Source organism: Alosa sapidissima, chromosome 20 (genome assembly GCF_018492685.1).
Source record: "Alosa sapidissima isolate fAloSap1 chromosome 20, fAloSap1.pri, whole genome shotgun sequence".
NCBI lineage: Eukaryota > Metazoa > Chordata > Actinopteri > Clupeiformes > Clupeidae > Alosa > Alosa sapidissima.
Window position 1 is genome coordinate 26,002,224 of NC_055976.1, and position 22,669 is coordinate 26,024,892.

Consider the following 22,669-nt stretch of genomic DNA (forward strand, 5'->3'; position numbering starts at 1 on the left):
TCTGCCACAAAGCTATATGTCACTCACCATCAGGGGGCAGCCAAGGCCAACATAATTGCATACAACTGCAAGACTTGGAATTCTCATTTCTGGTTTCTACTACCGCACGATTGGCTCATAACCACAGTGTTGTGTGATTTGTTAGTGAGGCTGCTCATATGAGCCTGCTCTTAGTTGGTTTGTGTCCATGTTGGCTCTCCACTGCATTATAATAAAAATAGTATTTTAGCCTCCTTTCACCTCCCTCAGATGGTATTTTGTTTGTCTCCCTTCGTAACAGCTGAAGATCCATAAACCCTTGCTGGCTCCACAGCAGTGCAAAAATAAATGAAAAATACAGGAACTGAATATTTATCACATATCTTCACTCAGGCTTGACACCTTATGTCACAAGAACTGCAGATACATTGACAAAGCAGATTCATTAGACACAACACACTTACTCAAAATGTTTGCTCTTCGGATATATTATCAACAGGTATGTTGTATTTTACTGAAGAACTCACACAGGATGGAGAGGATGGCTTTCATCTTGTTGTTTTCTGTGTCTGAATGGCCTGCACTCAAGTCTGATGGGTACAGGCAAAGTCCTTTTAGGCAAGTCCCTCCACTCGGCGGCCATATTGCAACGCCTTTTGGGTACTCATGTACCATGTAGCCTACTGGCAGAATGAGGAAGAAATGTCTGTACTACAGTATGGTGAGCCTGACCACTGTGAAGCTTCGCAGAAGAAACCGACAAATAACACAAACAAAAGAAAAAGGATTTACTAGTTGTTAGTACATTGACTCACATGAAACAGACTTTTTTAAATAATACCTACTGAGTTTCTGACACCAGGAGCTGAGGTGCATGGGACCAGAGTCTGATTATAGGTTAGAAAATGAGATGCAGTATGACTGTAACAACCTAAAGGTCCTGCACCGCTACATTTAGACAGCTGACTTCCTGTGAGAGAACGTGGTGCTATGAGAGTTACCAGTAATAACACTGAAGTCAGCGTCAGAATTACTGATGTAGAAATGCATTTCAAAATCCTTTTAAAAATAAATTCATTTTCAAATGCATTATAACACAGTAAAAGACAAAGCTGGTTAAGAGCAGTTTGTGATAATGAACATAAATATACAAATATTGCTGTTTAAATGAGTTATTTATTTATGTCTCGTGGAACATGGCACGGCTCATTCTGCACTGAAGCTGACTGGGATACCATGGGAATGCACACACCAGGGTTAGTCTCAGTCATTCCTTCACCAACACCTAAAATGTAAACAGAACATGCATATGAGCAACAAAGGGCTATATTTCAGTTGCAACAGTGAAATCGGATCACTTGTTGCCATGGAGGTTGTAGATAGGGGAGAAAGTTGTTGAAGCAGCAATGGGCCTCATTCACCAACCGTTCTTACGAAGAAATTTGGGTTACACTTTACTTGACAGTGTCGACATAAGAGTGACATGACACTGTCATGAACGTGTCATAAACAAGTCATAAACGTTTATGACATAACGCTTCTGTTATTAAGTGACATTTGGTTTTTGTCATAACAAGTTAGGATTAGGGTTAGGTTTAGGGTTAGGGTTAGGTTTAGGGTTCGGGTTGATTAGGGTTAGAGGTTAGGGTTAGGGTTAGGGTAGGTTTAAGGTAAGGTTTAAGAACACCTTTGTAAATCTGCTTAGGAGTTTTCGTAGGACCTTCTTAAGAACACAGTTAAGAAAATTCGGAAGATATTGGTGAATGAGGCCCATTGTTTTTTTTTTAGTGATTACCTCTTTGTTGACAGAATTGAACTCTGTTCAGAAGAATAACCACAGCAATTATGACCACTCCAATGGAACACAGTATCCGAATTAAGTTCTCATTCCAACGTGAAATCTGACCAGATTCTAACAGAATAGAAGCTGACACAATTAGACGAGTTTAGTAGCAAAAACAGATATCCATTTTCAAAACAAATCTGACAAAATAAGAGTTTAGTAGCAAAAACAGATATCTCTATTTTCAAGAAAACTCATCGATCAAACTGAGCAGTCATACAGAGTCATACACTTACTATCGATGCAGTATATATGATGCAAAACACATTTGCACACCTGTCTTTAAAAATGTGAGAACATTAACAAAATTTGTACATTTGTAAACTTTTATGTGAATTAATGCAACAAGAGTTGCCCATTAGTAGGATACAATAACTACAACTGCTTGAATCTGCTGCTAGGAGTCTCAAATGCTGTTTTCTGTGGCTCTCACTTTTGCACCGCACATGACTGAGATATTTGGTGCAACCCTGATTTGTGTAGCCTTCACTCTGTAAAGCTAGGGGGTGGGGCACTCCACAGACAACTCTTCTGGCCAATGTGTACACAGTGGGCAGCCGTGACCCACTGGTTAGCACTCTGGACTTGTAAGTGGAGGGTTGCCGGTTCGAGCCCCGACCAGTGGGCCGCGGCTGAAGTGCCCTTGAGCAAGGCACCTAACCCCTCACTGCTCCCCGAGCGCCGCCATTGTAGCAGGCAGCTCACTGCGCCGGGATTAGTGTGTGCTTCACCTCACTGTGTGCTGTTTGTGTTTCACTAATTCACCGATTGGATTAAATGCAGAGACCAAATTTCCCTCACGGGATCAAAAAAGTATATATACTTATACTTATACTTTGTATACTGCCTTGTCAGTGGTTGTGACATTATGACAAAATTAGGGTAACGAATCAATGATTCAAAACACTGAATGATGGAGCTGCAGAGTAAGACATATGAGACATGGACTCATATACGACGCCTCGAGTGTTCTGTGGGTTCACTTCTATAAGTGACTGTGGTTACTGTGAGCTACTGGAGGATTAGCACAAATAAATGACCAAAGAGTTCACCAACACAAAGCTAGACGATAGAAGAGTACAAACTGAACTAGCTTTTTCTGTAATAAAGGACGGTGAGCCCTAAGTAAAGCTGATGTTTTGTAGGTGAATGAGGCCTCACTTTAAGCACAGTGCACTGTGAATACTGATTAATTTGCAGTATTTTAACTGAACTAAACCAGAGTGACCTGGATAAACTAGACAGAAAATTCTGAAATTATTTACAGAAGCACTTTAAGCCAATAGTCATCATTATTATATTCTCAGAAGGTTGAGTTTTTGGTGAAGCTGCTAAGCTTGAACTTTAATATCTTCACTTGGGCACAGCAGCAGTGGAGGACAGGCACAATTATTTGTTAATATCACGATCATTAGTACGCTCAGAAATGTGCAGCGTTTCACCTTCCCTTCACTTTCCTTTCTTGTCAGCCACTTTCCCATCAAGCAGCTGGAACTTATTTCCCCAACTTTAAAAGGTTACAGACATATTGTATGCTTTCATCTGAATGAGACCTGCACGATTCTTGCGTGTCTATTTTGAGAGAGGTAGTCGGCAAGGTTGATATACTGTGGTAAGGTTACATAACAGTGTGCAGTCATTGCGGCCAACTGTTGAGCTGTGCAAATGCACACCGCGTTGGTCTGTTTCAGACTCCTATTTACTTTTTTATTCATTTGAAAGATAAAAGCTATTATGCTGAATCTGTAAATAAACATGTAAATGTAAATCAGGTTTCTTGGCCAAGTATACTTGCGTATACAGGGAATTTGGTCTCTGCATTTATCCCATCCGTGAATTAGTGAACACACAGTGAGGTGAAGTACACACTAACCTGGAGCAGTGAGCTGCCTTGCTACAGCGGCGCTCGGGGAGCAGTGAGGGGTTAGGTGCCTTGCTCAAGGGCGCTTTAGGCGTTCCCACTGGTCGGGAATCGAACCGGCAACCCTTCGGTTCCAAGCCCGAAGCCCTAAATAGTAGGCCACAACTGCTCTATACATGCCCCTAACATGATACACAGTACAGTAAAAAATGTCTGCTTAAAAAGGCACTCATTTCAAATGACATGCAAAATGCGAACTCTAAACTCTAATAAAAGCTAATGTAATTAAAGGTGCTCTAAGTGATGCTGGGTAACGTCACTTCTGTTGACATTCAAACAAAACAGAGAGCTAGCTCACTACTTCCTCCCCCTCTCTCCCGTGCAATTGAAACTCTCCTAACCGAGCATCTCGTCTGTGATTTGCTGGAACAGTTTGCTATGTGTTTATGGGCTAGGTTTGCCACAGTTTGCTATGTGTTTATGGGCTGGGTTTGCCCAGGTTGCTATGTCTTTATGGGCTGAGTTTGCCCAGGTTGCTATGTGTTTATGGGCTGGGTTTTCCCAGGTTGCTATGTGTTTATGGGCTAGGTTTGCCCAGGTTGCTATGTGTTTATGGGCTGGGTTTGCCCAGGTTGCTATGTTATTATGGGCTGGGTTTGCCCAGGTTGTTTTTGTTGTTGTTTTTGAAGCCTCCACAGAGATAGTGATTTTTTTATGGACCCTTTCAAGAGAGTTCCATTATCAGCATCATAGTTGGCCCCACAAGACTTCCGTTTTAACATTCCATATGTTATCTTAATGCAGAGGAAGTAGATTGGGGCCCAAATAGAACGTTCAAGCATTGTTTTTGTTTTTATTGTTGAAAGGGTCTATACAGTCTATGTGTTGCATACATTTAATTAATTACTAAATATGTTAGTTCAACATAATAGCATTATGAGAAACATGACTATTTTGTGCGATTCCATGTTTAGTAACTGTGACAACCCCTCTTTTGTATTTGCTTATACGGTGTGGTATTGCTGTCAAAAAGTGATTATTTACCGTTCATCAGCGTCATGTTGGTACTTGCCACGGAGGTCCCGTTTGTTAGGTAGATCTGTACTTTGTACATTCCAAAATCAGCCCACTCCACAGGGTTTATAATCAAGGTCCCGTTGTCTGGACAAAATGTCCATCTTGGCTCGATCGGTGAGTTTTCCTTAGATCGAAGTAGTCTGGATTCACCGTTATTGTTTTTTTTAATCAATTTAAGTTCATATTCTTGTTGCATTCTCTGTGCTTTCTCTTTTGAGATCATCTGTAGATACAAAGGCTGTCCCACAGTCCCGTCACATGAAACATCCTGCGTAGCATCACAAGTGGCCTCTATTTCTGTGAAAGAAATGTGGCCTGCAAGTAGTGAAAAACATTTATCACACTGTGATGATGAACAACATGAATAACACTCCCTGTGGCATGTGGGTGTAATCCAGTGAAGAATGCCTCTGTGGCACTTGATACCACTTCTGAATTTTGACATGTTCCATGATACTTCAAGCTCTGAAGCATCAAGTTGTGAAAACTTGACATTGTACAAATGAACGTTAATGAGTCTATGAGTTGTTGTTTTTTTTACCATCTTTCCATGTCACCCAGCATCACAATGCTATTTAAAGGTCACAGTACCTACAAACACTTGGTCTATTCCAGTTCTGTTGCACCAGGTTATGAAGATCATTAATGGCACCACAGCATGGGCTATGACATTTGGTAACAATCTCAAATGTGTTGCCACTGAATCTTGTTGTCAACATATGTCTCAATATTTAAAAAAGATGATAATTTAGACAGTTTGTTGGTACCTTGGTGTTGGTTCTCAAGCTACTTACTGTACCTTGAATTGTCCCGGCAAACACCACAACCAAAGCTAGTATAGTCTGTAATCTCATGTTTCAGCAGGTTGTATAGCTGTTAGAGATATGTCTAAATAAGTCCGATCAAACACTGAATGATAGAGCTGCAGAAAAAGACAAAAGAGACAAGCACTCATATACGACGCCTCTTATAGCACTGTGGAAGGGGCTGTCTGGAGAGTTGTAAGCAGGGTGGTAAAATAAGAAGTGGGCAAACTATAAATTCTGCATGATAAGGTGGACTACGTCATGCGGTATAGACCCTTTCAAGAGAGTTCCATTATCAGCATCATAGTTGGCCCCACAAGACTTCCTTTTTAACATTCCATATGTTATCTTAATGCAGAGGAAGTAGATTGGGGCCCAAATAGAACGTTCAAGCATTGTTTTTGTTTTTATTGTTGAAAGGGTCAATAGACCCTTTCAAGAGAGTTCCATTATCAGCATCATAGTTGGCCCCACAAGACTTCCTTTTTAACATTCCATATGTTATCTTAATGCAGAGGAAGTAGATTGGGGCCCAAATAGAACATTCAAGCATTGTTTTTGTTTTTATTGTTGAAAGGGTCTATAGGATTATGTAAAAAAGCATTCAGAACATGTTTGATGATGATGGACGTTATTGCCCAATGTTTATAACAATACCAGTGGTATTAAATGGTTCCTAGAGTGTTGATGAGTGTACATATTGTGGATAATACAATGTGATTTTTGAATGTTAAAATTTGCAATTGGTGGATACATTCTTTTGAGAGGTGGATAAACTCTAATAAGAGATGGATAAACTCTATTTCTATGGAATGTTCAAGCCTATGAAGTAGTATGTCATGCCATTATCAGCAGCAATGAGGAGGTCACTGAAAACCTTAACTACAGTAAGGCTGATTCAGTATATGATTCAGATATTGAAATGCATCAGTTGCAGAATGGACACTACATGTACAATTTTGTGGAGCAATCACAAGATATTGAAGTTTTTGCATTTGGCTCGCATCAATTTCAAGGATAAATGGTTTTGAGAAATCAGCGTATTTAAGCACAGGGGCACTTACAAGCTCTTGTTTCAATGTCTGAAAAGCTTGCTCGCAGTGGTCATCCCATAGATTCCCCAGCCTGGTATTAGGACCTCCACACTTCTTTCCTTTACCTTGGACCTTGGCTACAAGCCTGTGTAAGGGACCCGCATGCTTGGCAAAGCCTGCCACAAACCTGCGGTAATAAGAGGCAAAGCCCAGAAATGGTCGTAGATGGGTCAGGGTAGTCGGTTGCTTCCACTGCAGGACAGTCTGAATCTTTTCAGGATCAGTTGCCACTCCACCAGTCGATATTACATGGCCAAGATATTGCACTTCCTCCTTGAAAAAATTACATTTGCTCAATTTGAGTTTTAAGTTGTGTTCTTTAAGCCTGCTCAAGACTAATTGTAGCCGTTGTACATGCTGGTGGAAAGAAGACGAAAAGATGACTATATCATCGAGGTACAACAACAAAGACTGAAAACTTAGATTGCCAAAAATTCTTTCCATCAGGCGTTGGAATGTACTCGGTGCATTACATAGCCCAAAGGGCATTCGGTTAAACTCGAATAAGCCAAACGGCGTACAAAAGGCCGTTTTTTCCTTGTCGCGTTCTGCCATAGGCACTTGATTGTATCCAGAAGCTAAATCGAGCGTGGAGAACAGAGTAGCTCCTGTCAGTGCATCCAAGGATTCCTCTATTCTTGGAAGAGGATACGCATCCTTCCTGGTTCTGGCGTTGAGTTGCCTGTAGTCCACACAAAGGCGAATCACACCATCTTTCTTCTGAACCACTACGATTGGCGAAGCATATGGACTACTACTAGGCCGAGCCACCCCTTTTTCTACTAACTCTTTCACATGAGCTTTAACTTGTGCAAACTGTGATGGGGGTAGACGACGGTAACGCTGGCGTACTGGGGCTGTATCCACTAAGGGTATCTCATGTTGGATTAACCCTTTAGGCGCCAGAGGTTTTTTTCCGAAACGATCAATTTTGACATCTTCATTTCAAAAGGCTATATCTTAAAAGTGATAAGAGATAGTAAATATTAAGGATGACCCAAAGTTTATGTAGAGATTAAATGTTTATATCTAATTTGCATATTATGACGTCATATGGTGGCAGCCATCTTGGATTATAGAATTTTCATGAAAAGTCGCATGTTTGAATGATAAAATGCACCACTTCTTTCCCCCCAAAATGTCCCTCACCTTCTGTATGCTATATTGCACAATACTGAATGCTCAGGTAAATAGTAAGTAGTGAACAAACTGTGTAAATCATTACTAATAAATGGCAAAAACAAACCAAATGCATGTAGCGGTAGACTGGCCTTTTGCTGTAGAGATTTTCCATTTACTACATACATTCCATGTATGGGGCACATATATATTATTCAGATGACACACAAACACAAGTAGACAAGACCTGTTTAGTTCAAAAGCTCATTTGCCACGGCAAGGCACAGATCAGGAGTGAGATGACGAGACAAGACAAGAGACAATGTTAGTATTTTTTTTTCTTTTTGTTGTTTTTGTTGATGTTTTTTTGTTTTTTTTCTTAGCTGACAAAGACACACACATCACAAGGACATGAACACACAAAAAGGAACACATAGTGTATGTCCTAAATGATCAGGGAAATAGATAGCAAATCAACAGTGTAAATCATTACTAATAAATGGCTGACATTTTTTTTTATGTAGCAGGCCTTTTGCTGTAGAGATAATGACTCCCTATCCCTATCCATACAGGGCCGGCATTCCCATCATCTTGTGATAGACTTTGCATGACCTAATGTGTGTGTGTGTGTGGGAGAGGGAGAGGGAGAGAGCGTGTCACCACCTCCACCATGCGAGCAGCATGGCCAGATCTGCCTCGCGCGCGCCGAGTGGAGAGAATTTGCGCAGCTCGGCCTAGGCCTACTGTCATTCTCATTGCGACTCCCCACACTGCCACTACGTTCCCCCCTAACTGTCCTATGAGCACTTCGACCTCGTCTAACATACCCAGTGGCATTAGACAAAGGCTTCTCCACGTTACTGTCGCCGCGATTTGTGGAGAGGCACACGTTCAGAAGACAGAAGCTAGCGCTATGGACATTAGGCTACCTCCAGCCTCGTTCGCCACACCACTAACACCCTGCTAACTTCCCGATGAACACTCCGAATCCGTGAAACATTATCCCCACCAGTGACATTGGGCAAACGATTCAACGTTTGTGCTTGGTGTAAGCTAAACTATGGAGTAAACTCTCACTTTGTCCAGCTGCATCATTGCAAGGCAGGGACGCATCTGAAGCCTCACTAAACGAATCACCGTCATTTTCTGAAGGCAGATATTCCCCTTCAGAATCAGGGTCCGCGAATAGAAGACCCAACACTTCATTTCAGATAAACTTTTTTGATGCCATTAGACGATAATCTATGCAAATACTCGCTGACGTTGACAATATCGCTCTGATAAAATAGCTTACACGCACACTAGCTCCAGTATTGCACGCACTGATTCACTGCAGCTGTAGCGCGAAAGTTTTGTTTAAAGCATGACTTTTTTCCGACTCGGGGATGACGTATGACATGTCTGCCATCTAGTGGAGTGGAGGTCGAACGAAATATGACACCTTATTTGACTAAATCGGCCGTTTTATTCAGTACCGCATCTTGTCGACTAAAGTCGACTGTGGCGCCTAGAGGGTAAACGCCGTACAACCCAAATCCCCATCGTGTAACCCAAATCCCCATCGCTAAAGACTCCTCTATACTTCTCTAGGAGCTCTCTAGGTTCCTGTTGTTGTGAGGAAGAAAGGTTTGGCCATTGTAACACCGAGAAATCTACAGAGGCTGAGGTACTAACTGCTGCGGATTGCGCACTGACTACCTGGTCATCACAGGGGGTTGGGTCTACAATATGAAGGGTTCTGCGGGGCTGGAGCCACTGATCTTCTGTCCCCACATTGACCACTGGTACATTCACTTTGCCCTGGGTGATTGGCAATAGGGCTGATGAGATAAGGAGGTTCGGTGGCAATCGGCCCTCTCCATAGGGCAGTGGCTCCAGGAAGCATGATGTAACAGGGCCTGGGACGAGAGAGCAAGTTGCATGCACAAACTTAAGGCACCCAGCTGGTATACGAAGGACTGGCCCTGGCTGCACTACTGCCTTTCCAATGCAGCCAGAGCTAGAGAGGCGTTCTAAAATTTGGCATTCAGATAGAGCTCGTTTCCACCCGCTCTCTGTCTGTACTAGTGGACAGTGGAACAAATCCTGCCCATGTTCCTCAAAAAGCTCTTGATAGCAACGGCTAATGGCATTCATCCCCAACAAACCTGGCACTGTAGTCTTCTGTTGGCGGGTGGTGGGGTCCAGTGCATCTGTAACAACTAACACTCCGATCTTTGGGAGCACTTTGCCCAGTACCTCTAAATCCAGCTCAATATATCCTAAGTAGGGAATGGCTAGCCCATTAGCTGCTTTAATCTGTAGCCAATCACACGGCTGCATCGTTTCGTTGGTCTGAGGCTGTACATGCTGCCGGAAAAAGCTTTCAGTCACTGTTGTCACCATGGAACCGGTGTCTAGAAGGCATCGTGTAAGTACGCCTCCAAGACGGATGTCGATGACAGGACAACTTCCGATAAGATGTGACTTCATCGCAAGAGTCTTATTCTGTTCTGAGCCCAACTAACCCCCTCCTGGTGCCGAGCTCCCCACACCGGAGGGCGCTAGTTTTCCTGCTGAGAGACACTATTGGTGGCTACCCCAATCTGCCCCCCGCTAGGTAAGTCACCCCGTGTTGCAACCCCCTGACCTACTGGGAGCATGGCCCTACACATTCTTGCTATGTGACCAGCTTTATTACAACGTAAGCAGATAGGTTTACCATCTGCTTGGAATTTGTATGGCCTAGACTGAGCAACCACCGGTCTGTTGGTGGAACTGGGAATACTATGTGGCTGTCCTAATTGAAATAAGATTGCATCTAGCTGAGCCTGCTGTTTGCGGAGGCACTCCTTCAACTCTGTCAACTCTGAGGAGGGGCTGGCTGAAACTGCATTAGTATCTGCCTCATAAGAATTGCAGGAGTAGGCCCGAGGCCGGGGTGTGGTTTGTGCACGCCGATTAAGCCAATCAAGGGCTTCACTGCGTATATCCCTAAAAATTAGTTGCTGGTTTGCTGCAATTTGATCTAGCAGGTCGCCTTGCAGTTTCTCATTACGAAGGCCCTCAACAAACTGGTCACGAAGAAGGCGGTCAGAATGCTCTAAATCGGTGTCTTTTTCTTTAATCTGTTCCATCAACTCCATTAAAACACGTGAATACTCTCTCACAGATTCACTTTCGAACTGCCGGCGGTGATAAAACTGACAGTACAAAGCGTTAAGAGATTTAGGGCAGCGAAAGTTACTTTTCAGAATCTCAAAAATTTTCTGTGGGTCATTTCGATCAGTTGCTGGACTAAACTTTATCTCCCGCTTAGCCTCCCCATCCAACAAATCATACAGAAACAAAGCTTGTACACATAACCTAATTTTTTTAGACCCCCCATGGATGAAATTCTACGAAACTTGGCATACCCCCAGAGAATGCCAGGTCAATCATACACATAAAATTGGTGCAGTTCTGAACATCTTAACTGAAGATAGGGGCGATTAAAGCAGGATAATATTGCATTTTCATTTTTTACCGGGGGGTGGGGGTGCAAATCACAAATGAGTGATTATGAGCCAGGTTGATGTGGGCCCTTGAGACCAACATACCATAAAAGATTCTTCATCCTCAGTGCCACGGTTCAGGTAGTTATTTAGGAAAAACTGTTTTTTTTTTTTGCGGTTCAGGGGGCCCAGCACGGGGGGGTGGTCCCCGGGGACGAAATGAAATTTTTCCGTAAAAGTCTAGTGGGGCTACATACCCACCAAATTTCATGTACCCCGGTGGTTCGGTGTCCTGGGTATCAATGACCAAAAATTCAGGGAGTAGATGACGGGAAAAATTCTTGAATTTTGTGCATGTGTGCGTGTACAAATATATGTTTATGTGTGTGGGTGTGTGTGTGTGTGTGTGTGTGTGCGTGCTTGTGTGTTTGCCTGCGTATGTGTGTTTGTGCATGTGCATGCATGCGTACATATGTCTACTGTGTGAGTATGTGTCATACGTATGATTACTGTAAATGTATGTGTGTGCGTGTGTATCTGTTTATGCACGTGTGCACATGGAATGGGCTAACATGACCCCTGGAGGCAAACATACGGAAAAAATTGGTCATCCTAGGCCCTACAGTTCTCAAGATATTCACAGAGAACTGTGTCTGCCCTACCCTCCTTTCGGGGGGTCCAGTCCAGCGGGGGGGGGCTACAGATCAAAACGAAGAATGACGGTTCCATGCTATCCATGTGGGGGTACATGCCCACCAAGTTTTGTGTACCCCGGTCTTTCAGTGTCCCGGGAATCCTTGTTGGTGTACGTCACTAAATGTACACATAAATTATTTTATTGTAAGGCCCCCCATGAACGAAAGTACACAAAACTTGGCATGCATTCGGAGGGTGTCATAATGATCCTACACTTTTAATTTCGTGCAGTTTTGACCTTGTCAGCCAGAGATATTGTGATGAAAACACCTAATTTTTTGCTTTTTAATTTTTAACTAGGTGGCGCTATACATGAAATAAGTGGTAATGGGATGGGTTGACATGCCCCCTTAAGACCAACATACATAAAAAAGGTGGACCTCCTAGGCCCTACGGTTCTCGAGATATTCACAGAAAACTGTCTCCGGCCACCTACAGGCCAGTTGGTGTATAGTAACATAAATTAATTTATTGTGTGGCCCCCCATGAACGGAATTCCACAAAACTTGGCGTGCATACAGAGGGTGTCATAATGATCCTACAATTCCAATTTCGTGCAGTTTTGACTATGTTAGGTCACAGATACCTTCAATTACAACACCTCATTTTTACTTTTTTGTGTTTAACTAGGTGGCGCTATACATGAAATGAGTGGTTATGGAATGGGTTGACATGGCCCCTTGAGATCAACATACAAAAAAAAATGGTCCTCCTAAACCCTACGGTTTTCGAGATATTCACAGAAAACTGTGTCTGCCCTACCCTCCTTTCAGGGGGTCCAGTCCAGTGGGGGGGCTACAGATCAAAACGAAAAACGATGGTTCCATGCTATCCATGTGGGGTTACATGCCCACCAAGTTTCGTGTACCCCGGTCTTTCAGTGTCCCGGGAATCATTGACGGAAATTTGGGCATGCGAAAAAAATAATGTGATGAAAAGTGGACAAAAATGCAATCCAGTTATGAAATGAGACGTTGCCAGAATAGTTTGCCATTATCTTTGCTAAGTGAAGGCTATATTTAATTAGGCCTATGAGGTAAAAGCAGAGAAAGGAACATGTGGTTTAGTCTGTACTGCATCAAAATCTAAGCCTACACATTTCCTCACTTTCTTACTCGACTTCTTATCTTCAAACGTGTTCTTACTGTAAGTGTCTTAGCCGGTAACGAGAACTCTGGAGCACTCGAGTGTTTTCACGACGCTCTTAAGCTACGATGGTTTTGGGAAACAGTCGGCAAATCTTAAGACGTTCGTAAGAGGGACTTTTCGACGCTCTTAGGCTTTAAGATGCTTTCGGGAAACTGGGCCCGGCGCTGTTGCTCACCTGTCCATCATCGTAAAGCCTGATTTGATTGGTCCGCCCCATATAGGGCGAGCATACTTCCACCCATGGAGGTATTACATGTATATATAACTGGAGAGAGTGACTAAGTCCCGCCCTCCATACAAATAAATGGTGGAGGCTAGGCTAGTAAATCCGGCCAATTCATAGTCAACGCCATCTTGAACACTGGGGTTCGGATCCAGCGCCAGTCGGCTCTGACCATGCGCCAAGTTACAAAGCTGGAAATGACGCATGGACCAACGTCGATTTTTATTGGATATTCTGTAAAAAGAGAGTCGTCCTCCAGTAAGAGGGTGGCGATAATGCACATAAAGTCCTTGCCTCATAACAAGAAGAAGAAAAAGTTGCTCAGGAACGCGCATGGAGTCCGAGTGGAGTCACCCTGAAGCGCAACTTAATTTCATTGGATAACACAGCGGCTCTAACTAAGAGCGGTCTGTCTGCTGTCCTGCTGCAAATATGCATTCGAACATTACGTGAAATATCCGTAGTCGAACTATAAATAAACTATTCGGTTTTTAGTGCTAAATGTAGCGCATTTTTACAGTCTATGATTAGTTTGTTTTTTATTTTATTGTTTGCCATCTCATAGCGGGTGCTCTAAACATATTCTAGTGTTGGCCCATGACCAAATCAAGCCAATAATAGCCAGTAGCCACAATAATGACTGGAGCCAGAGCCCTCAATAGCCACCCTGTTTTGAATATAATATTGAAGATATTCAATATTATTGAAGATAGTATTGAAGATAACGCACAGAACGGTCAGCCTGAGCGGACAATTACGTCCCCAACTCGTCTAAAATGTGGTGTCTTTACTTTGAGTTGTACACCGCAGATGGTAAAGTAATGGTTAAAGAGAATGTTGTCTGTTGACTCAGCAAAAAAACGTTTACTTACGCATCCACGACATCCAATCTTCGCGCTCACCTGTGGAGTTACCATCCAAATGAGGCAGCGGAGTCAGAGGCACAGTAGACGGCCAGAGCATCGCCAGGCATCCAACATCATATGATTGCATACTTTCCGTAAATCCTAAATTATGTCCAGGGTCTGCTATTTACTTAGGCTGCAAAGCACAGGTATTTATTTGAGGTAGGCTTATTCGAGGCAGACCTTTATTTCTTACATTGTACGTTATTGTGAGACATGCGTTTTGTTTGGAGCGGCATACCAGGCTATCAAACGCAGACGATTTTCGGTTTTGGTATGGGATTTAATTTACTTTTTGACTTTTATTATGTAGTTAAATGTTGAGACTGATGGGCATTTAAATCTAGAGGGTATTTGATGATTACTGTAAAGTTTCGTGTAGTTGAAAAAGTGTTGGGATTTCCAGCTGTTTATTGCGAGACAAGGCCTTTCCTTCATTCATTGAACGTGCGCTGTGCTCTAATGGAAACCTTATTGCATAGCGAAGTAGCCTAAATTGAGTTTTTTTTTAAATTATGCATGGTTTACTTTTTATTAAATTCGTAGGCTGGAATGCCTCGCGCCAATAATTGTGTTTAAATGTAGTAGCCTAGTGCTTCAGCCTCTGGCAAGCTCCAAACTAAGGGGGCGGCTATAGGTTGAGAGCAACGTGTTGGAGACCCATGGTGTAACGAGACAAGGTCTTTATGCCGCTGTTGTGTAATTTATTGTTTTTAATCATGTTTAGACTATGTTTGTTTGGGACAAACAACAATGAAACAAGATCAATACAATTTTCTTTATTTGCTTATTTGTCATATGATGGATAAACAACCATAATATGCACGTCTTCTCATAGGATCCTCAAGAAATACGCACTGAATAACGTTTGGCTGTAGCCGCTGGATAGGTACCCGCCCACCAACATGTACGCGCATGAGAGCTCGTGCCCAACACGGATTTTCGTGCATGGAGCTGGTTCCAAATGCTCCATGCAGCGTCATATTTGAAAATGGCGTATGCTAACATGCCGAAGCTAATCTGCACGCTCTTGACCCCCTGCTTCTACCACAATGGAGCAATGCCAGACCGAACTTCCCGACCTCAAATGTTGTGGGCGGGATTAAGTTCGGAATGGCACCCAGGCTAGTCAACCTCCTTCTCATAATGCAACTACATTGTTCCGCTCTAAAGTTTGCAGGGGTGCAGATGGGGCTTTCATCAGACCCAGCGCTGATTGCTTCAGCTGGAAAGATCTTGTGATAAGTATCTTGAGATAGAAGAACAGACATAATTTCTGTCTGCAACCGGCCCATTAGCTTGCTCAGAGATGTGTGCTATTCTTTAAAATAGAAACCCTGATACGTTTGTTGATGTTAAGTTAAGAACCAGGGTGTGAAGCTTAAATTCCTGCCAGAGCCTGAGGAACAGGCGGAAACAGATGCAGCCTGCCTCAACACTAGATGGCAGCATTAACACCACAAATACAGCCACATAGAGAGTATGGCCAACCAGGGAATCAAATCAAAGTCCTTTTAGGCAAGTCCCTCCACTCGGCGGTTTTTGGGCACTTATCGGGCATCTATTTCAGCAGAAATGTGCGTGCACAAGGCACCAACCTTGCTCCAGCAGCGAGATCACAACACATGATTGGAACGATGTCTTCACATGTCGACTTTTTTGCCACGGAAGGGGCGGGATATGTGTAGACAACTGCCATATTGGCATTACAAACTAACCCTATGCATTTCTATGGAGGATTTTTTGAGTGCTGTGTCTCCTCATTAGAAAGTGTCTGATCAAATGGTCTGAGCTATCCCGTTATGCGATTGGTTCCGAGGTGGTCATGTGGTTCATGGACGACATGTATGTTAGATACCAACATTCATCAGAACGATCCTCATTGATAAAGTGAAGGGAATAGTTGGAAAAATATAATAAATGATTAACAAAATGCCTAACTGTTGTGGGTTTGGCTGCAGTGCAAGACTGGGAAGTGGGAAACAATTGCACAAGTTCCCCCAAAAAGGAGAAAAATATGGGAACAGAAGCTCAAAAGAACAAACTGGAGGGCAAATAATTACTCAACATTGCCAGCGATGGATGAACCATGAAAGGTTCCGTCAGGACTCGGGAGACTGAAAAGTAAACACTGCTCCGAGACTGATTAGGCGATGTGGTCACTCACTACAATGGGCATTTTACAGGCCCATTTAAGATATATAAGGTAAATATACACTGGGATATTTACATATTGACAAACGCTGATAATAACATTTATGCCTGTGAATGGTGAAAATAAGTATTTATTTCAACATAGCATATTCACCCCATAGGGTTACGCTGAAGAGTCAATCGACATTGGTCTCCAACATGGCACCCATGATTTGAGTTGGCCAAACTTTTTCTACTAATGGGTTTCATCAGGTCCCTTGCCACAGATTTAGAAAATCAAGCACCTAGTTGATGAATGCAGACTGCATGGTGCTTGATTAATACACCTGTGGCAAGGGACCTGATGAAACACATGAATATAGGCCTACGTGGCTCTGACTACAAGAGAAAGAATTTACCACAGTCCAATGAATCACTCTCCAATTACTATAAACATCCACTCAGTGGCGCTGTGCCCATTGAAGCTATAGGTGCAGATGTTTTAAAACAGGTCACAGATTTGATCCCCTGTTCTGTGCTATTTATGATCTGAGTGTCCTCTTTATGTTTCAGATTTCTTTGTACAGCGATTGTTTCATCAGTTGATTACGCTTCTATTCTATTTTCTTTTTTAGTTTTTACTTTAGTTTTTATTTTTACTTTTGTATCACAAATACAAAAAGGCCATTCATTTCAAATTCCACATGTTTATTTTTAAAGTGAGACAAGCTACAAATATAGAAATTGTTTGAAATCACATGAAAGAACATGATAAGCAGTGACATTCTCTGTACAGTCTTTTACACTGATCATTTAACTCTAATCCCTTACCGTTTTCAAGGGTTATGAAGAGGAGCCCATATTCAAATTTGTCTGTGTGAAAAGGTGTTTTGACAATACATGTATCTATAGAAATGTGGCTATAGAGAAAGATCATACCCCCCCCCCCCAAAAAAAAGAAGAATGTTTACACAAAATCATTCAAATTGAACTGTTTAGAAAAAAAAACATGTTTGTCACAAAGGTTCGCCACTGTTTGCAGAGTTTGAATGCGCCTCTGTGTGCTCCTTCTGTCTTTTCAGTACACTAGAGTACTCCGACACCTGAGATATAAAGGCAGCGTTGTAAGAAGAGGGAGAGGCAGAGAAGAGATAAAGTAACATGCCAAGTCAGTCCACGGAGTACAGCCACAGCAATGACACAACTCTGTCATCATAAACAGTTTTATTACAGGTAGTTGTTTATTAGTGTTTTTATTACATGTTATCTCCAACATATCTTTTGAGACATAGGCTACTGTATCTCTATGTGCGTTTACACTTCCAAGTAGATTTGCATACAATATGCATGAGCATCAACTTCATTTGCACACAAGCCAGGCCAGGTGTTGAATCTATTAAGGCATAGCTTACAACCAGCCAGCAGACAAAAACCAAATTGAGATGTGTTTAAATACTTACCTCTTTCGTTCGTTGTAGAAGTAAAATATTCCTCCTGACACAGTCAAACACAGAAAGAAGACTCCAAAAGTTCCTGATACAACCATTACGGCTAAAAAAAAAGAAATTAAGAGACCACTGACTGCACATTTTTCTGATGTCATCCTACGGTTGCTGAGTGACATTCGAATGAGTTGACGGTCGGTCAGACCGCTGCTCATTTGAATTATGTCACTAAACAACTGTAGGATGACATCAGAAAAATGTGTCTTAATTTTATCCAGAGCTACTAACACACACACACACACACACACACACACACACACACACACACACACAATAACTGTAACTGTGAGGGAAACAAAAAAAAACAAACAACTGATACAGTATGTCCATGAGTACACATGAATGGTACTAAGGGCAATGACAATATCCAAAATACTACAATAATATCACAGGTATCTTACTGTAGAAAAAGTTCTGACATTCCTTTGACAGTTTGTAACTATGCTGATGGAGTTTAATGTTGGAGATTGATGTTGGTGGAATGTTGGTGGATATCTGAATTGCTGGAGTCATGATGGTGGCCTCTGAACTTGCAGGCTGCCCTGAGATAGATGCTAAAGTAACACAATGTAGAATCTGATTAGTCTAAATCCAACAACAAAGTGTCATAGTGCAATATCAGGCATTCTGGGCATGCATTAGTCAAAGACTCCATTGTACTTATTATGAGGCAATGAATTTGAATTGGCAGCAACAGCAACACCTAAACAGAATATTGCACCTGACAGTGAAACAAAGATGATTCCAAGGCATCCTGAGACCATTATGTCTAATTTTAATAAATAAGTACCATAAATAAGTGGTATTGCTGTCAAAAAGTGATTATTTACCATTTATCAGCGTCATGTTGCTACTTGCCACGAAGGCACCGTTTGTCCGATAGATCTCTACTTTGTACATTCCAAAATCAATCCCCTCCACAGGGTTTATAATCAAGGTCCCATTGTCTGGACAAAATGTCCATCTTGGCTTGTTCTGTGAGTTTTTCTTAAATCGAAGTGGTTTGGATTCACCATTATTGTTTTTTATTTGCAATTTAAGTTCATATTCTTGTTGCATTCTCTGTGCTTTCTCTTTTGAGATCATCTGTAGATACAAAGGCTGTCCCACAGTCCCGTCACATGAAACAGCCTGCGTAGCATCACAAGTGGCCTCTATTTCTGTGAAAGAAATGCGACACAAATATTGTTTAAATGCTTTGGCCACCTCAAAATACCATCAGGTTTCTCAACATTGTGACACAATTAGGGATTAATGATTAGATGAATAATGGAGAATAGACTAAAGATGAAGTTGGTGAGAGAAGCTTTGTGGCCTGTAAAAAACCTGTGAAAAAAAACATTAATCACACTGTGAAGATGGACAATACTCCCAGTGGCATGTAGGTGTAATTCTCCAGTGAAGAATGCTTCTGTGGCACCCGATACCACTTCTGAATTTTGCCACGTTCCATGATACTTACATTTAAGCTCTGAAGCATCAAGTTGTGATAACGTGACATTGTACAAATGAACGTTAATGAGTCTATACGTTTTTTCTTTTTGTTTTTTTTACCACCTTTCCATGTCATCCAGCATCACAATGCTATTTAAAGGTCACAGAACATACAAACACTTGGTCTATTCCAGTTCTGTTGCACCAGGTTATGAAGATCATTAACGGCACCACAGCATGGGTTATGACATTTGGTAACAATCTCAAATGTGCTACTGAACCACTGAATCTTGTCGTCAACACATATCTCAATATTTTAGAATAGACAGTTTGTTGGTATCTTGGTGTTGGTTCTCGGGCTACTTACCATGAATTATCCCGGCAAACACCAAAACCAAAGATAGTATAGTCTGTAATCTCATGTTTCAGCAGGTTGTATAGCTGTTAGAGATATGTCTAAATGTGTCTCTCATCAAACACTGAATGATAGAGCTGCAGAAAAAGACAAAAGAGACAAGCACTCATATACGACGCCTCTTATAGCACTGTGGAAGGGGCTGTCTGGAGTGTTCTGTGGGTTCACTTCTATAAGTGACATGTGGTTACTGTGAGCTACTGGAGGATTAGCACAAATAAATGACCAAAGAGTTCACCAACACAAAGCTAGACGATAGAAGAGTACAAACTGAACCACCATTGTCTCACTACAGTGCACTGTGAATACTGATTCATTTGTGGTATGTTAACTGAACTGAAGCAAAGTGAAGGTGGATAAACTAGACTACACTAGAAAAGTCTAGAAATAATCTGAAATTATTTACAGAGGTACTTTAAGTCAGTAGCCGTCATTAATACGTTCTCAGAAGGTTGACTTGCATGTTTATGGTGAAGCTGCTAAGATTTAACTCAGTATCTTCATTTATGCAACACATGCACAGCAGCAGTGAAGAACAGGAACAATTATCTGTCAGTATAAAGATCATTAGTGTGCTCAGAAATGTCCCACATTTCAAAAATAGAGTTCCTTTAGAAACCAGGGGCGTCACTAGACCTTATTCACTGGGGCACGCGCCTTAGTAAAAGTCTCCAGTGCCCCAGTAAAATTCTAGCGCGGCTCTAGCTGGCATTCATGAGCGCATCTCTGTGCCTGCTTTAATCATGGCTCGAGCCTGTCACTTACCAGCCAATAAAAAAAAAAAAAAGGAATAAAGAAAGGGGCCATAATAGCCAATCAGGAAATAGCACCTCTGTAGCTGGGTAAGATTGAACGCAACAACCAATAAAAATCGTTCACATTATTCTTCCGAGTGTTTCGTTGAACTGCACACACATACACACTGTGGAATCCGCTGGAGCTTGTTACATCACTTTGAGCACAGAGTAAGTCGTCCCCTGTTTAATGTTACAACAAATTCACAACTTGTTTGACAGAAAAAATGACAAGTTGATCGCTGTTACCCACATAACTAGCATCAGTTTTTCAATGCTTAGCGTCATTGTAGCCTAAATTTAGCAACAGTTTACCAGCTTGTGCTCTCTCTCTCACACACACACTCACACCATGCGTAGGCTGCATGCACACATGCGGACAATTAATAAGGATTTATACGTATACTGTAGAGATAGTAGAGATGGACATCAGAAAATTCTTCCTGAACAGAGGGAGAGAGGAACAGTGAGGAGGATGAGGGAGGTATGATAATTTTGCCCACAATAACGGTAACATTAACATTTATGCTGGTAATAGCCAGTGCTGTGATTTGATCAATGGTTTAATGGCAAACTTAAATAAGTTTGCTGCATTTGCAAATGTAGCCTATAATAATATGCACAGAATCAGAGTAGCCATCTGTGTAGATTATTATAGGCTACATTTGCAAATTATCACCAAAAGTCAGTATGAAGGCTTTAGTAGGCTATTTAAGCTACAAAGAACTGCAGTATTGCCAGGATGTCTATAGGACCCTTGCTGGGAGGGAAGTATATCTCAATTTGACTAAAAATAAGCTTCCCTTGTGTTAGTAGGAAAGCCTATTAAATTCATGCAGTGAGTATAGGCCTACTTATGCCTGTGTTTGGATGTTGCTGGATAGTGGCTGCTACAACAATTGAGGGAGAGAGTGCTGGAGGAGGAGGAGAAGAAGGTCGAAAAGAGGGAGAAGACAGGGGAGAAAGAGCACAGGCTGGGCAGTCCAGTACCAGGCAGGGGGAGGAGGAGGAGGAGAGAGACAGGCAAGAAACAGATGAGGACATGATGGGGGCTAGACGTACTGTAAAACTATTCAGAGTATGGAGGAGGATGTCTGTGACCTAGGGGAGATATGTGATGGTCCAAATCAGGCTAGCCATTTATTTCATATTGCGCGCACAGTTAATTATTATTTTATTTTTTTTAATGTATTGGGAGTTGGGGGCCTGTGCCCCAGCAAAGCTCTAGGTCTAGAATCGCCCCTGTTAGAAACCCTTCACCTTTGCTTCTTGTCAGCCACTTTCATCCAACAACTTATTAAGGTTACAGACATAGGCATACATGAGAATGAGCCCTGCATGATATTCTTGTGTGTCTATTTTGAGAGAGCTATCTTGATATACTGTGGTCACATAACAGTGTGCAGTCGTTGCGGCCAACTGTTGAGCTGTGAAAATGCACACCACGTTGGTCTGTTTCAGAGTACTATTTACATTTGTATTCAGGTGAAAGATAAAAGCTATTATGCTGATTACTTGATACACAGTAAAAAATGTCATACATGTGAAAAATGCAATGACATGACATGCAAAATGCAAAGCCTAAAAGCTAACGTAATTAGCTAAATGTATTTGCTAATTTGATGGCCCATCATGAGCTAGACCCTAAGCAAGTGACCCAAGTGCCACATAATGAGATGGGGGGATGGGATGGGCCTATTAGAGGCCAGCATACAACACTTGCTTAATAATATTTGGCGCAGCGGTTGCAGAACTACTGCAAAACTGCAAAAAGGGCCATGGGGACGCCTACACAATTCGGGCCCAGCCACTCTGGGAAACTGTCTCTGTGTTCTTTGGTGGGGAATTTACCTAAAGAGGCCTTGATTTGAACACTAAAAGACAAACCATGTGTGAATGCCATCTCATACTAGCAGCGGGGTAGTTTTAGTGTAATCCTGCTCACAGACACGGACGGACAAACAGATAAATCACACAGAGCACACCACCTCCTAGTGGAATCGTTTCTGATAAACTCTAATAAATAATAGATAAAAAAAAAAAACATGTAGTGCACAAACTCAGTCCTGCAATAGTCATAAATAACATAAATAATGTGTAAATGAGTACACATTATTTCCTTTACGCCAAGGGTCACATAACACAGCCTCCTGCATAACATCT

At 42.0% G+C, this 22,669-nt stretch overlaps 2 protein-coding genes across 2 annotated transcripts; both read right to left on the reverse strand.

The window, feature by feature from the left end:
- Positions 1 to 1,151: 1,151 nt before the first annotated feature.
- LOC121695020 lies at positions 1,152 to 5,790 on the reverse strand. Its single transcript, XM_042075500.1, has 4 exons — positions 5,560 to 5,790; positions 4,728 to 5,075; positions 1,775 to 1,891; positions 1,152 to 1,264 (listed from the first exon to the last, which is right to left on the reverse strand). Exons 1-4 carry the CDS (start codon positions 5,612 to 5,614, stop codon positions 1,152 to 1,154), a joined length of 633 nt encoding a protein of 210 aa, XP_041931434.1. The 5' UTR covers positions 5,615 to 5,790.
- An 11,500-nt stretch (positions 5,791 to 17,290) lies between these two features.
- On the reverse strand, positions 17,291 to 19,775 carry LOC121694460. The gene is made up of 5 exons (XM_042074632.1): positions 19,665 to 19,775; positions 18,694 to 19,023; positions 18,265 to 18,417; positions 17,819 to 17,909; positions 17,291 to 17,461 (listed from the first exon to the last, which is right to left on the reverse strand). Exons 1-5 carry the CDS (start codon positions 19,717 to 19,719, stop codon positions 17,437 to 17,439), a joined length of 654 nt encoding a protein of 217 aa, XP_041930566.1. The 5' UTR covers positions 19,720 to 19,775; the 3' UTR covers positions 17,291 to 17,436.
- Between the last annotated feature and the right edge of the window lie 2,894 nt (positions 19,776 to 22,669).